A 17,086-nucleotide genomic window follows, 5' to 3' on the forward strand; every position below is an offset into this window, starting at 1 on the left:
TTATTTCCTGCGTCAGCATTTGCTTCCAGGCCTGTGTCACACCAGAATCTTGTTTTGGAGCCTAGGACTTTGCTTGTGAGGCCTATTTTAAGATATCAGGCAGTTCCTGGGTAGCAATGCACTGTGTAATAATCGGTAATAGATATGGCCAGAGGTTACTGAATGGAACATCACAGCAGTCCAATGGTGTTGACTGCCCAGATTATAATGGCTACTAAGGTCTTTTGTAGTCTACTCTGGTTGGGGGGGGGGGGGTGTCTGCCTATGCCAGACCTTGCAGTGCCAGAGATCCATCTGGGACACTCTCATGCAAAACATGTGCTCCAGCCCTTTAGCCTTTCTGTTATAGAGTCATCAGTGCTGCTGTCACTCCTTTTCTCTCCAAATGTCAGCAGCTACACTGGCCTTCTTTCAGGTCCTTTTATAGCTGAAATTCTTCAGAAGTTCTGCTTTCACTATCCTGCCAGAATGATCTTCACACATTGAATAAGCTGTGGGTATAGTATAATATAAATCACCCATAAGCCTTGATGAGGAGACAATGTCACCAGAATATAGGGGTATTTTGGGCAGTGCTGGGATTAAACTCAGGCTTCCCACATGCCAAGCATGCTCTCCAGCCCACTGAGTCATCGCTTTGATTTCTTTTATTTTTGTTTCGGAACCACACCCAGCAGTACCCAGGGACTACTCGACTGTGTGCACAGGGGTCACTTTTGGTAGTGGTACTTGGGATACTATGAAGTGCCAGAAATTAAACCAAGGTTGTCTGTGTGGAAGGCAAGAGCTTGACCTGATGGACTATCTCCAGCTCAGTCCTGATTTCTTAATCACTCTTCTGCTATTTGTTAATATAACAGTTATATACTGTTTGTGCTTTACTTAGCCTGAATGCAAGGGCTGAGAATGGTATCCAAGAGGGGTCAGTTTCACAAGATGTTATCACCATGTGGCCACTGCTGTTATCTATAAGAGTTTAAGAAAGTGGAAAGTTGGTGGTGACAAAGGGGAGTGAACAGGCAAAGTGCCAAACCTGAGGTTTCCCCTAATACTGTTTGGTTTGGGAGATTAAAAGATTAAAGAAATATCTGGGGCCAAAGAGATAGCATGGAGGTAAGGCGTTTGTCTTGCATGCAAAAGGTCAGTGGTTCGAATTCTGGCATCCCATAAGGTCCCCTGAGACTGCCAAGAGTGCTTTCTGAGCGTAGAGCCAGGAGTAATCTCTGAGAACTACCAGGTGTGACCCAAAAACAAAAAAAAAAAAAAACAAAAAAAAAACAAAAAAATAAAAAAAAAAATACCTGTTTGAATAGTCAAGGAATTTTTAAACACAGCAGAGTTATTCAGGGAAAAGTGCTAAGAAACTTCCAGAAAAGCTCCTTCATGACTGAGAACACCTATGCACCTCCCAGTAAATGTAAGATTTCTGGAGAAGAAAAATGGCTTTAAAAATATATCTTATGGGGGCCAGAGAGATAGCATGGAGATAAGGCGTTTGCCTTTCATGCAGAAGGTGATCGGTTCAAATCTCGGCATCCCATAGGGTCCCCTGAGCCTGCCAGGAGCGATTTCTGAGCATGGAGCCAGGAGTAACCGCTGAGCACTGCCAGGTGTGACCCCCCCCCAAATATATATATATATATATATATATATATATATATATATATTTATATATATATATTATGGTCACTGGGAAATGGTTGATGGGTAGGGGCTGCCTATGTGAGAGTGTGAGTTGAGCACTCCTGGGAAGCTGGCAGTCAGGGCTGGAAACACATCAGCTCAGCAAGTGGAACTGTTGTCATTGCACCAAAAGGAGGAAAGGGAAATACAAGCATTACATACATATATAAACATTAAGTAAATTGCTAAATAGCAATCAATGTATTGTTTCACATTTGGTTTTTTTTTTTTTTTTTTTTGGTTTTTGGGCCACACCCGGCGATGCTCAGGGGTTACTCCTGGCTGTCTGCTCAGAAATAGCTCCTGGCAGGCACGGGGGACCATATGGGACACCGGGATTCGAACCAACCACCTTTGGTCCTGGATCGGCTGCTTGCAAGGCAAACGCCGCTGTGCTATCTCTCCGGGCCCTCACATTTGTTTTTAAGTCACATCTAGTGAGAGACCTTGAAGTTCTGGGTAGGGATAAAACCCAGGCTTCCCATCATACAAAATGTGTTCCTGCCTTCTGAGCTATCTCTTTGGTCCTAAAATGTTCTGTAAATGTAAGTTACAAGTAGAGGGATAACCAGGACAATGCATTCAAAACCAGTACAAAGGCCCTTTGTTACTGATAAGTAGAGAGGACAGAAAGTAATCTGTTCAAATACCTAAAGAAAAAAATAAAGGCTAGTGACAAATCTACAAATACAGATTCTTCCAACTTTTGTTTTTGTTTGTTTGTTTTGGGGGGGTCACACCCAGCAGCGCTCAGGGGTTACTCCTGGCTCTACACTCAGAAATCACCCCTGGCAGGCACGGGGGACCATATGGGTTGCCGGGATTCAAACCACTGTCCTGCATGAAAGGCAAATGCCTTACTTCCATGCTATCTCGCCGGCCCCCTCTTCCAACTTTTATTTGGGAATCATGAATATTTTCTGAGGCAAAATAAAATAGCAACTTATCCATCTAGACAATGAAAAGCTAATTTTGTAGTTTTTTAAAACTAGTAATACAAAGAGACTATCGAAGGAGGAGGGAGGGGAGAGGTATTAGGAAAGAAGGTGCTTGCCTTGCCCAGGGCCAACCTGGATTCAACACCTATGAACCACATATAGTCTGGAAGCCTTCCAGGAGTGATGTCTAAGCATGGAACCAGATAAAACAGGAAAAAAGGAAGGAAGGAAGGAAGGAAGGAAGGAAGGAAGGAAGGAAGGAAGGAAGGAAGGAAGGAAGGAAGGAAGGAAGGAAGGAAGGAAGGAAGGAAGGGAGGGAGGGAGGGAGGGAGGGAAGGAGGGAGAGAGGGAGGGAGGGAGAAGGGAGGGAGGGAAGGAGGGAGGGAGGGAGTGAAGGAGGGAAGAAAGGAAGAAGGAAGGAGGGAAGGGAGAGAGGGAGGGAAGAAGGAAGAAAGTAAGCAGGAAGGGAGGGAGGGAGGAAGGAAGAAAGAAAGGAAGGGAGGGAGGGAGGAAGGAAGAAAAGAAGGGAGGGAGGGAGGGAGGGAGGAAGGAAGGAAGGAAGGAAGGAAGGAAGGAAGGAAGGAAGGAAGGAAGGAAGGAAGGAAGGAAGGAAGGAAGGAAGGAAGGAAGGAAGGAAGGAAGGAAAAAATGAGGGAGGGAGGGAAGGTCCAGAACGACAGCACAGTGGGTAAGGCATTTGCATGTGGCTAACCTGGCATCCCATATGGTCTCTCGAGCCTGCCAGGAGTAATTTCTGAGTACAGAGCCAGGAGTAACCCCTGAGAGTTGCCAGGTGTGGAGGAGGAGGAGGGAGGTAGAGAAGGAAAAGAAAGAAGAGGAGATGATGATGATGATGATGATGATGATGATGATGATGATGATGATGATGATGATGATGATGATGATGAAATGGAGCTGGGAGTGGAACCCAGGGTATAACAAAGAGAATGTAAGAGCACTGCGCTACCTCTCCAACCTGGAACCTTTCAGTCTTCCCTCCCTTCCCTTCTGCCTGGGGCCTTGCTGTGGGTGTTCAAGTCATATATCACATTCTAAACTTCTAAACTTATCTGTAGAGATAGAATCAGTATTTTGAGTCTGATGATATCACAAGTACATTAAATCTGTTTTATACTAGAAAAAATATATATACATATATGTATATAACACATCTAATCATCAAAGATAAGAACACCATGGTGTTGGAAAAATAGTATAGTGTATAAGACCTTGCACAAGCCAAAACCCGCATCTTATAATGTTCCCTTATCACCACCAGGACTGACTCCTGAGTGTAGAGCCAGGAATAAACCTGGAATATTGCCAGGAAAGTCCCAAAAGACAAAAACAAATTTAAAAATAAGGAGACCTCTCAGTTTTCTTTCTGGAATAATATTAAGAGACTGCTAGTGAAAAGGGAGGAAGGAGTATGTGGTGTGATGTGAACCTCCCTCAGCTTCCTTGGACATGCCTGTACATCTCAGATCAGCTCTCTGGTTACTCTTTTTTAGTCAAGGTACCGCAAGAGAATCAATAATTTAAGGAAAAAAAAAAAAAAGGCCGAAGAGATAGTACAGTACAGCGGGTAGGAGGACGTTTGCCTTGCATGTGGTCAACCCAGGTTCAATCCCTGTATCTCATATGGTCAGAGCCAGGAGTAATCCCTGAGCACTGGTGGGTGTGGCCCCAAAACCCCCTCCAAAAAAGAGAGAGGTAGAGAGAACCAATGATTTTGCATACATAATATTTTTGTTTAAGAAAGATAGCCTCGGGCCTGGAGAGATAGCACAGCAGTGTTTGCCTTGCAAGCAGCCAATCCAGGACCAAAGGTGGTTGGTTCGAATCCCAGTGTCCCATATGGTCCCCCGTGCCTGCCAGGAGCTATTTCTGAGCAGACAGCCAGGAGTAACCCCTGAGCACCACAGGGTGTGGCCCAAAAACCAAAAAAAAAAAAAAAAAAAAAAAAAAGATAGCCTCAGGACGGAGAGATAGTTTGAAGGTAAGGCATTTGCCTTTCATGCTGAAGGATGGCAGTTCAAATACCGGCATCCCATATGGTCCCCTGTGCCTGCCAGGAGCAATTTCTGAGCATAGAGCCAGGAGTAACCCCTGAGCACTGCCAGGTGTGACCCCCCCCCCCAAAAAAAAAAGCCTCAAGAAAGAAAGAAAGAGGGTCCGGAGAGATTGCATGGAGGTAAGGCATTTGCCTTTCATGCAGGAGGTCATCGGTTCGAATCCCGGTGTCCCATATGGTCCCCCGTGCCTGCCAGGAGCAATTTCTGAGCCTGGAGCCAGGAATAACCCCTGAGCACTGCCGGGTGTGACCCAAAACCACAAAAAAGGAAGGAAGGAAGGAAGGAAGGAAGGAAGGAAGGAAGGAAGGAAGGAAGGAAGGAAGGAAGGAAGGAAGGAAGGAAGGAAGGAAGGAAGGAAGGAAGGAAGGAAAGGAAGGAAGGAAGGAAGGAAGGAAGGAAGGAAGGAAGGAAGGAAGGAAGGAAGGAAGGAAGGAAGGAAGGAAGGAAGGAAGGAAGGAAGGAAGGAAGCCTTTATTTAACTGGCTTAGGTCTATGACTTTCAGTATCTCCAAGTAATGGGGTGGGGTGGGGGTGATGGAGGGTGGTGAAGGGGAGATAGGTCCTCCTGGTGGTACTCAGGCTCCACAGTATCAGCAGCACACCAAGGAAGGCAGGTCATTCTTACCTGAATTTCAACCTGCCGCTCTCTTTTGACATTGAGAAGCTGTTTTTGAAGAGATTTTATCTGTTTTCTTCCTTTTTCCTCACTGAGAAAGAGAGAATTTGTGTAGAGTTGTTTATCGAACTTCAGTGTGCACAGGATATTTAAAAGAAATAGATTCCTGAGGTTGGTGAAGTGATAGAGCACCTGCCTTTATTCCCACCCCCCCCTTTTCTTTTTATGAGCCTCCTAAGCAGTGCTTAGGGGATCCTGAAGTCTACTCTGATGATTCTTAGCCAACTAGGTCTACAGTTCAGAGTGACGACCTGAGGATGCAGGGATGACAGAGATGATAGCCCTCAACACCAGTGGTATGAACCCCAAATCAAGAACCTATTCTATTCTGGACATTTTGTACATTCTTTTTCTTTTTTCAAAATTAAGGATCAAATCACATCCCTGGCCTCACTCTGCACAATATTTCCTCACAATGAGGGGGAATCTCCATCAGTATCCCTCTTTCCAGACTAAGAGCTTAGAAAGCCAAAGGAACTTAAGGGAGAAGGCACTTTAGGGAGTGTGACAAGCCAGGAGCCCAGAGCAAGCTCAGAAATCTTTTACCCTGGGACCTCAAGTCTCCCAGTCGGGTCCACTCTTCCCCCCCCCCCCGAGTGTTACAGCCCCCAACATAAAAAAAAAAAGAAATCTTTCACCCTCTGTTTGGAAGATATTTTTATAGATATATTTTTAGATAAGATATTTATTTAAGCACCCTGATTACAAACATGATTGTAGTTGGTTTTCAATCATAGAACACCCCTCTCTTCACCAGTGCAACATTCCCACCACCAATGTCCCCCAACTCTCTCCTCCCCTCACCCCCTGCCTGTATTTGAGACAGGCATTCTACTTCTCTCACTCACTACCATTGTCATGATAGTTGTTAGTACCGTATTTTCCGACGTATAAGACAACTTTTGAAACAAAAAAAAGTCAACCAAAAATCAGGGGTCGTCTTATACACTGAGTATATCCCGAAAAATGTTTCAATATGCTGCTAAATGAAAATTGTCTGAATATTGCCACAAAACGAATTTTCTGACTCGATCCTGCACCAATCATTGCCAGGCTGCTCAGATCCCCTCTCTAACTCAGCCAATCCAAACAGGCTTTTGATGCATGCAAATTAGACAATGTTCTGCCCGAATCTACACTGTAAAAAGCCTGCTCAGATGGGCCAGAGTCAGAGAGGAAGTCTATTACAGTAGAACCTTTGAACCTTTGCTTGTTGTGATTGGCTCACTGTGGTACATACAGTTGCAGCACAGGAACATTCTGTCTTATACAGTGAATATAGGCCTAAAGCTATGTTTTAACTGTAAAATTAGGGGGTCATCTTATACACCGGAAAATACTGTAGTTATTTCTCTAACTGCATTCACCACTCTGTGGTAAGCTTCATATTATGAGCTGATCCTTCCAGCTCTGATCCTTCCTCATCTCTACTGTGCAATACTGCAATAATATAATGTATTTTTCTTTTCTTTTCTTTTCTTTTTTTGGGGGGGCCATACCCATTTGATGGTGAGGGATTACTCCTGGCTATGGTCTATCCTAGGTTAGCGCTTGCAAGGCAGACACCTTACCTCTAGTGCCACCACTCCGGCCCCATCTTTATTTTCCTTAAAACCCACAGATGAGGGGGTAGAGCGGTAGAGCAGCAGTAAGGCGCTTGCCTTGCATGCGGCGGACCCAGGACAGACCTGGGTTCAATCCCAGCGTCCCATATGGTCCCCCTAAGCCAGGATTTCTGAGCACATATCCAGGAGTAACCCCTGAGCGTCACTGGGTGTGGCTCAAAACAAAAAAACACAAAACAAAACAAAACACCACAGATGAGTAAGACTATTCTGTGTCTATCTCTCTCCCTCTGACTTATTTTACTCAGCATAATAGTTCCCAAATCCATGCCGAAAATCCTAACTCGGCTTATACTCAGGTCATACAGGGAGTCTCCAGTCATCTTCTGCCATCTGCTGGAGGGGGCAGTGCTTCAGCTCAGTCTACAAGTCGGGGCTGAGCTGAAATGAACTGTATGCCACTAAACTATTTAACCCACAATATTCTGCGCTTTGTATGAGACTGACAGCAGTGATGATGATATCTGCGAACTCAGTGGTGATGACAATGTCTATGCTGATACCCTCACATCAAATACAGCTGAAGCTCTGTTTGGACATAAAGATGAAGAGAAGGAGGAGGAATCCAGTTTTGAAAGATTTAGCCTTTGTGATTTAGCTTGATTACCTGTTAAGCTACAGTTTTCTACACTTTAAAGTTTTTAAAGTTATTGTTGCTAGTTTACAGTTTTTCTTTAGCAATGAATATTGAAAACCATTTAACCTATTGATTCCTCAATTATTGTAATTGTTTTGGGTATATATTTTTATTTTTGAAGTTTACCAGTGGCTGCTGCATTTTCCACCTTGGCTATACTCAAGTCACTAAGTTTTCCCAGTTTTTAGGATAAAATTAGTCGGGTAGGCTTATACTCGGGTCAGTTTATACTCGAGTATATATGGTAATAATGTCTCAGGGCTGAGAGATGTCTTTTAGAGGGATGAACATATGCTTCGTATGCTAGAGGCTTGGGTTCAGGCCCAGGCACTGCAGTCCCCTAGCACCACCAGAAGCAACTCTCTAAGCACAGATCTGGGAACAGGTCCTAAATAAAAGTGTGTGTGGTCCCCAGTCCCTGCCCCACCCCCAATTACTGTAGGATAGAAAGAACATTGCTATATTGTAGAAATGGATCATTGAGTTCCAGAAATCAAAGTCACTATTCCAACAGAACTAAGTCTAGAACCCAATTTTCTGATTTTTATTTATTGTTACATGAAAGCACAAATTTGATTTTGAAATCAAGGAGTACTGGTAAGAGTTTCATAATATTAAAAAAATAAGGAAGTGGGGCCAGAGCTGTGGCACAGTGGTAGGGCGTTTGCCTTGCATGTGCTAACCTAGGATGGACCAGTGTTTGATTCTCCTGGCATCCCATATGATCCCCTGCTCCTGCCAGGAGTGATTTCTGAGCACAGAGCCAGGAGTAACCCCTGAGAGTCACCAGGTGTGGCCCCCCAAAAAAAGTGGGATCTAAAGTGATAGTATAGCAGGTAGTACCAGATTCTATCCCTGACACCCTGAGACCTATCAGAAGTGTCCACTGAATACAGAGCCAGAAGCAAATTGTAGGCACTGCTGCATATGGTCCCCAAACAAAAGACCATTATATATATATATATATCATTATATATATATGTATGTATATCAAAACAAAGCCAATCTAATATTAGTCTAACCTTGCAATTAAATCATAGAAGTGCACTTTGTTATTCTTTTCTTTGTTCAGTGCCTTCAGGAGACTGGTGAATTGGCCTGAATCATTCAACTCCTGCATGGTGTCATAAACCACATCACTAAAAAATTGCCTAAAAGAAAGAAAAAAAATCATGAGTCAGCAAGCTGTTTACCTATATTCACAAGAGATGGCAGAAGTCACACAAAATTGAGCAGGAAGAGCAAAATTCAGTTGGAATTCTTTCTGAAATGAACAATAGTTGTATATTAGGAAAACTCACTAATAGAATGATAATAAAACTAATGAGGGCAAATACATGTATAAAATAAACACAAGTAGGGGCCGGAGAGATAGCCTGGAGGTAAGGTGTTTGCCTTGCATGAAGAAGGTCGGTTGTTCGAATCCCAGCATCCCATATGGTCCCCCAAGCCTGCCAGGAGCGATTTCTGAGCATAGAGCCAGGAGTAACCCCTGAGCGCTGCCGGGTGTGACTCCCTCTCCCCCCCAAAAAAACAATAAACAAACAAACACAAGTAGAAGAATCTTATTGGTGAATCCAGAGAAACAGCTCTATGGGCTGAGTATAGGCTTTGCATGCAAGATGCTAAATTCAACCTCAGTACTCCTTCAGACCCCCTGAGCACTGCCAGAAGTAAACCTTAAGAACTGCCTGATGTGGTCATCAAACCACAACTAACCCCTCCCCAAATCATATGGCATCACAAAAGGTGGAGAAAAGATACTTTTCAAAATCCAATGCCCACTTTGGTTTGGCAGTGCTCAGGGGTTACTTCTGGCTCTGCACTAGAAATTGCTCCTGGCAGGCTTAAGGTGCCATATGGGATGCCAGGAATCAAACCACCATCTATCCTGGGTTGGCTGCATGCTAGGCAAATGCCCTACCACTATGTTATCTCTCCGGCCCCTCACTTATCATTTTATTTTTTTTATTTTATTTTTTTTTTTTTGGTTTTTGGGTCACACCCGGCAGTGCTCAGGGATTACTCCTGGCTGTCTGCTCAGAAATAGCTCCTGGCAGGCACGGGGGACCATATGGGACACCGGGATTCGAACCAACCACCTTTGGTCCTGGATCGGCTGCTTGCAAGGCAAACACCGCTGTGCTATCTCTCCGGGCCCTCACTTATCATTTTAAAACAAGATAGATAGATAGATAGATAGATAGATAGATAGATAGATAGATAGATAGATAGATAGATAGATAAAGAGAGAGAAGACAAAATAAAAAAAACACACACAACTCAGCAAACTGGAAATAAAATTTGGGGGTGAAGGGGTTGTTCTCAGAAGCTCCTTACTCAGTGCTCAGGAGACCAAGTGGTACCAGAAATAGAACTTGGTCTTCCAATATGCTCTAACCTTTGAACTATCTCTCCAACCTAGAAAAGAACTTCTTTGTATAGAAAGTATACATACTAAGGACTAACAAACATTGAATATACAGCAAGATATTCTGTATCAACATTGAAGAATGTGTAAAACTGTAGTTCATTTAAAAATGCAATGTTTTTGGGGCCGGGCGGTGGCGCTCGAGGTAAGGTGCCTGCCTTACCTGCGCTAGCCTAGGAGACGGACCGCGGTTCGATCCCCCGGCATCCCATATGGTCCCCCAAGCCAGGAGCGACTTCTGAGCGCATAGCCAGGAGTAACCCCTGAGCGTCACCGGGTGTGGCCCAAAAACCAAAAAAAAAAAATAAATAAAAATGCAATGTTTCTGAGCAGACAGCCGGGAGTAACCCCTGAGCACCACTGGGTGTGGCCCAAAAACAAAAACAAACATAAAAATGCAATATAGTGATATTGAAGTGATAGCTGAAGTAGGGCACTTGCTTACACACAGTCGACCTGGGTTCAATTCCCAGCATACAATATGACCCCATACACTCTACCACATGTGTAATTCCTGAACTCAGAGCCAGAAATAGCCCCGATGCATTGCAAGGTGTGCCCTCCAAAAAAAAAGCAACACATAAAATCTAGTAAAAATAGCACAATATGGGGCCCGGAGAGATAGCACAGCGGTGTTTGCCTTGCAAGCAGCCAATCCAGGACCAAAGGTGGTTGGTTCGAATCCCGGTGTCCCATATGGTCCCCGTGCCTGCCAGGAGCTATTTCTGAGCAGACACCCAGGAGTAACCCCTGAGCAACGCTGGGTATGGCCCAAAAACCAAAAAAAAAAAAAAAGAAAGCACAATATGCAAGAAAATAATGAGCATCAAATTAAGAAAATGATTTATTCTGTAGTGAAGAGGGCACTATAATCAGGTTTTTTTTGTTTGGTTGGTTGGTTGGGTTTTTTGTTTATTTGTTTGTTTTTTTGTGGGGTTTTTTTTTTTTTTTTTAGTTTTTGGGTCACACCCAGCGGTGCTCAGGGGTTACTCCTGGCTGTCTGCTCAGAAATAGCTCCTGGCAGGCACGGGGGACCATATGGGACACCGGGATTCGAACCAACCACCTTTGGTCCTGAATTGGCTGCTTGCAAGGCAAACGCCGCTGTGCTATCTCTCCGGGCCCTTTTTTTTTTTTTTTTTTTTTTTTTGCTCTTTGGGCCACACCGGTGATGCTCAGGGGTTACTCCTGGCTATGCACTCAGAAAACGCTACTGGCTTGGGGAGCTCCTGGCTTAGCCATCCTAGGTTTGCACTGTGCAAGGCAAATGCCCTACAGCATGCGCCATTGCTCCAGCCCTGACACAATCAGAAGTTTTAATTATGTATATATTTATTTTTCTCCTAACCTTTTCTTGTTGTGGTTGATATTGTGATTTCTGTGGTTGCACATTTGGCTGTGGAACTTACTCAAAGATTGAATACTCGGCTATAGTACTTGTACCTCCTCGGTTGTGGTGCTCAGGAGACTGCATTTGTGGTGATGAGAACAATAGTCTTGTGAGTGGGTGACTGCACTGACAATGTGGTTAGTGCCAGGGGGGAGTATGGGGTACTAGAGAAATTGAACCTGGGTTGGCCCTGTGCAAGGCAACACCCTACCTGCTCCAGCTCCAAGTCAATCCTCAATTTCTAAGTCTGATCTGTGCCTTTTTAAATATGATCTAAGGCAGGGGTCTCAAACTCAATTTACCTGGGAGCCGCAGGAGGCAAAGTTGGGGTGATCCTTGAGTGCAAAATCAGTAGTAAGCCTTGAACATTGGAGGGTGTGACCCAAACAACTAAAACAAAACAAAACAAAAAAAGATTCCTCTAGGTCAGGGCCACAAAATGTTGTACAGAGGGCCGTTTGTGGCCCATGGACCGCGAGTTTGAGACCCCGGCTCAGAGTAACCCCTGAGCACTGCTGGGTGTGACCCAAAAACAAACAAACAAAAAGACAAAAGCAGGGGCAAGAGAAATAGCACAGCAAGTAGTGTGTTTGCCTTGCACGCAGCCAATTCAGGTTCAAGTTCCAGCATCCCATATGGTCCCCTGAGCCTGACAAGAGTGATTTTTTTTCTTTTTTTTGGGGGGGGGGGGGAAGCAATGTGGATATGCTCCCCCCAAAAGCAAACAAAGACATTACTATTTAATCCTATTATCAATTGGTAATATAATGACCAATCCATTAATAGAACAGTCAGCTACCCTATACCCATTCTTCATTTATATATAAATTATTTGAGCTGAAGTAGGTAATTTCTTTGCATGTGGCCAACTCAGGTTTGATCCCTGGCACCCCATAGTCACTGTACCCACTTTAGGAGTAAGACCTTTTTATGGTGGGATGATCTCCCACAAACAAAAGAAAAAAAAATATATATATATATATATTACTACATCTCCAAATACGTTCTGTTTCTTACCTGTCCATCTGAATTTTCTTAAGTGTTTCCATAGTCAGTATGGCCTGCCTTGTAGGTTTCTTAAAGACAAGCTCTTGCATTTTGTTAACCTCCTTGACAAACTGAACTCCTGCTTTGGTTTCCAACTTAGGTTCTTCTTTAGTGATAAATGGAGTAGCAGGTGTTCTTGAGAATTTTGGAAAAGATGTTTCTGTTCTTTTTTCCTCAAGATTACTTGCTCTGTTTTTTCTCTAAAAGCAATAAAAGTTTTATATAAATATTTTCTCATAAGAAGCTTTAAGTAGTGGCTGGAGTGATAGCATAGCAGGTAGGACACTTGCCTTGCATGCAGCCAACCTGGGTCAATTCCAGCATCACATATGATCCCTGGGCACCATTCCTGAATGCAGAGCTAGGAGAAACCCCTGAGCACTGACAGATGTGGCCCCAAAACAAAACAAAATAAAACTTCAAGTATATATGATAAAAAATATATAGATAGATATATTTTTGGGGGGCCACACCCGGCGCTGCTCAGGGGTTACTCCTGGATGTCTGCTCAGAAATAGCTCCTGGCAGGCACGGGGGACCATATGGGACACCGGGATTCGAACCAACCACCTTTGGTCCTGGATCTGCTGCTTGCAAGGCAAACACCGCTGTGCTATCTCTCCAGACCCCCAAAAATATATTTTATATCAAAGTTTTTTTACATCAAAGTTTTAAAGTAACCAATTGTTTTGTTTTGAGGTCATACAAGGCAGTGTTCAGGGCTTACTCAGGAAATAGATAATGCCTTAGAGGTTTTGGTTCACCTCAAATTCTTTTTGTTTTTTTATACCTACTCCTGCACCCAGCAGTAATTGTTTTTTTTTAATTAATATATTTATTTAAGCATCTTGATTACAAATATGTCTGTATTTGGATTTCAGTCATAAAAAGAACACCCCCTTCACCAGTGCAACCTTCCCACCACAAATGACCCCCATCGACCTCCTCCCTCACCCCCTTCCTCTATTTGAGATGGGCATTCAATTTCTCTCACTTATTACCATTGTCATGATAGTTGTTAGTGAGGTTATTTCTCTAACTGATCTCACCACTCTTTGTGGTAAGCTTCATATTGTGGGCTGGTCCTCCCAGCCTTCATCTCTATTGTTTCTGTATATTACAATAATGTCTCTTATTTTTCTTAAAACCCATAGATGAGGGCTGGAGAGATAGCACAGCAATTGAGTGTTTGCCTTGCAAGCGGCCAACCCAGGATGGACCTGGATTTGATGCCCAGCATCCCATATGGTCCTATGAGCCAGGCAGGAGCAATTTCTGAGCGAAGAGCACTGCTGGGTGTGACCCCAAACCAAAACAAAACAAAACAAAAAAAAAAACAACCGATAGATGAGTGAGACTATTCTGTGTCTATCTCTCTCCCTCTGACTTATTTCACTCAGCACAATAGTTTCTATGTCCATCTGTGTATAGGAAAATTTCATGACTTCATTTTTTTCTGAAGGTTGCAAAGTATTTCATAGTATATATGTACCACCATTTCTCTAGCCAGTCATCTGTTGTTGGGCATCTTGGTTGTGTCCAGATTCTGGCTATTGTGAATAGCGCTGAAATGAATATAGGTATGCAGGATGCATTTATGTATTGTTTTTGTGTTCCTAGCGTATATCCCTCGGAGTGGTATAGCTGGATCATATGGGAGCTCAATTTCCAGTTTTTTGAGGAATCTTCATATTATTTTCCATAAAGGGTGGACTAGAAAGCATTCCCACCAGCAATGAATGAGAGTTCCTTTCTCCCCACATCCCTACCAGCACTCATTGTTTTTGTTGTGATGTGTGCCAGTCTCTGTGGTGTGAGATGGTACCTCATTGTTGGTTTTGTTTGTTTTTGTTTTGGGGTCACACCCAACCTCGATCAGGGGCTACTCTGCACTCAGAAATCACTCCTGGCGGGGCGGAGAGATAGCAGGGAGGCAAGGCATTTGCCTTGCATGCAGAAGGACGGTGGTTCAAATCCCGGTATCCCTGCCTGACAGGAACGATTTCTAAGTGTAGAGCCAGAAGTAGCCCCTGAGCGCTGTCTGGTGTGACCCTCCCCCCACCAAAAAAAAAGAAAACACTCCTGGCAGACTCGGGGGACCATATGGGATGCAGGATTCCAAACACCATCATCCTAGATCGGTTGCATGCAAGGCAAATGCCCTACTGCTGTGCTATCTCTCCGGCCTCCTTATTGTTGTTTTGATTTCTATCTCCCTGATGGTTAGTGATGTGGAGCATTTTTTCTTTTTTTTTTTTTTTTTATGTTTAAAAATCACTCTTTAAAAATAAATCACTCTTGGGTCGAGCGGTGGCGCTAAAGGTAAGGTGCCTGCCTTGCCTGTGCTAGCCTTGGACGGACCGTGGTTCGATCCCCCAGTGTCCCATATGGTCCCCCAAGCCAGGAGCAACTTCTGAGCACATAGCCAGGAGTAACCCCTGAGCGTTACTGGGTGTGGCCCAAAAAAAACAAAATAAATAAATAAATAAATAAATAAATAAATCACTCTTTAATCAATGGACCAGAACATAACAATTAATGTTAGAACTCATGCCTTCTATTAACCCATACAGGTAATCATTTGTTGAAGCAATAGGTCAGACAGAAATTGCCACAATAATGTTTGTTAAAGAGGCTGCTCTTTATAAAATCTCCAGCACCACATTCATCTGAAGGGCAATCTCAGAGAAGGGGACTGATTTTACCATTTTCTTTTTCTTTTCTTTTCTTTTTTTTTGTTTTTGTTTTTGGGCCACACCCAGCGGTGCTCAGGGGTTACTCCTGGCTGTCTGCTCAGAAATAGCTCCTGGCAGGCACGGGGGACCATATGGGACATTGGGGTTCGAACCAACCACCTTAGGTCCTGAATCGGCTGTTTGCAAGGCAAACGCCACTGTGCTATCTCTCCAGTCCCTGATTTTACCATTTTCATCTATCTTGTAATATTTCAGGACAGCTAGTTTAACCTTCTTTCTCTTATGCTTGTTCTTATTGGGAGTGGTGTAAGAATTCTTCCTTTTCTTAGCATCACCCCAAAGTCTCAAAATGAGATGAGTAGACTCATTTTGGATGTTGTAGTCAGATAAAGTACATCCATCTTCAAGTTGTTTGCCAGCAAAGATCAGTCTCTGCTGATCAGGAGGAATTCCTTTCTTGTCCTGGATCTTGGCCTTTACATTTTCTATCATATCTGAAAGCTCAACTTTGAGAGTGATAGTTTTTTGGGTCACACCCGGCAGCGCTCAGGGGTTACTCCTGGCTCTGCTCAGAAATCGCCCCTAGCAGGCTTGGGGACCATATGGGATGGTGGGATTTGAACCACCATCCTTCTGCACGAAAGGCAAACGCCTTACCTCCAGGCTATCTCTCCGCCCCTAAGGGTTTTAACAAAAATGTGCATCTTGGACCTGGGTCCATGATAGATGGTGAAATGGAAAAAAACTGTGGAGCATTTTTTAACGTATCTTTTGGCCATCTGTAGTTCTTCTTTGAGGAATTGTTTGTTCATATCTTCTCCCAATTTTTTGATGGGGTTAAATTTTTTTCTTGTTAAGTTCTATCAGTACCTTGTTTATCTTAGATATTAGCTACTTCTCTGCTGGGTATTGGGCAGATAGTTTCTCCCATTCTGTGGGTAGCCTTTGTATCCTTGTCACTATTTCATTTGAGGTGCAGAAGCTTCTCAGCTTAATATATCTGTTTATATCCACTTCCACTTATTTTTTTGGAAGGTGTCATACCTGGTGAGACTCAGGAGTCACTCCTGGATATGTGCTCAGAAATTGCTCCTGGCTTGGTGAACCATTTGGGATGCTGGGGGATCAAACTGCCACGTACAAGGCAAACACCTTACGATTTATGCCAACACTTCAGCCCCCCTCACTTCCACTTATTTGGACAGTGCTGATTCCTCCTTTAAGATGCCACTGTCATGAAGTATATTGCCTACATTGTTCTTCTATATACCTTATGATTGTGGTTCTGATATAAAGGTCTTTAATCCATTTGGATTTGTCCTTTGAGCTTAGTGTTAGATGAGAGGTCCAAATTTGCTTTTTTGCATGTGGCTGACCAATAGTCCCACCACCACTGGTTGAAGAGGTTTTCTTGCTTCATTTTACATTTCTTGCCCCTTGAATTAAAGATTAATTGTATGTCTGGGGAACATTCTCTGAATACTAAACTCTATTCCACTGATATGAGAGTCTGTCTTTATTCAAATACCATGCTTTTTTAATGACTATTGTTTTGTAGTACAATTTAAAGTTGGGGAAAGTGATGCCTCCCATTTTCTTTATTTTGTTTTTATTGTTGTTGTTGCTGCTGTTTTTGTTTTTGCTTTTTGGGCCACACTTGGTGATGCTCAGGAGTTACTCCTAGCTATATGCTCATAAATTGTTCCTGGCTTCGGGGACGATATGAGATACTGAGGAATCGAACCACAGTTTGTCCTAGGTTAGTGAATGCAAGGCAGACGCCCTACCACTTGTGCCACCACTCCAGCCCCTCTCATCTTCTTTATACTTAGGGTCGCTTTATCTATTCATGGGTGTTTATTGTTCCAAATGAATTTCTATAATGTTT

The 17,086-nt window shown here is 43.5% G+C and overlaps 1 protein-coding gene across 1 annotated transcript in view; it reads right to left on the reverse strand.

Moving 5' to 3' along the window:
- Positions 1-17,086, reverse strand: part of IQCG (IQ motif containing G) — a 46,897-nt gene that overhangs the window by 27,073 nt on the left and 2,738 nt on the right. The window contains exons 2-6 of the mRNA XM_049785953.1: positions 15,825-15,850; positions 13,267-13,274; positions 12,473-12,691; positions 8,657-8,785; positions 5,322-5,403 (exon numbers count right to left, since the gene is read on the reverse strand). Of these exons, the coding sequence (XP_049641910.1) occupies positions 5,322-5,403; positions 8,657-8,785; positions 12,473-12,691; positions 13,267-13,274; positions 15,825-15,850 (464 nt within the window). The remainder of the gene's footprint in view (positions 1-5,321; positions 5,404-8,656; positions 8,786-12,472; positions 12,692-13,266; positions 13,275-15,824; positions 15,851-17,086) is intronic.

Source organism: Suncus etruscus, chromosome 13, assembly GCF_024139225.1.
Source record: "Suncus etruscus isolate mSunEtr1 chromosome 13, mSunEtr1.pri.cur, whole genome shotgun sequence".
NCBI lineage: Eukaryota > Metazoa > Chordata > Mammalia > Eulipotyphla > Soricidae > Suncus > Suncus etruscus.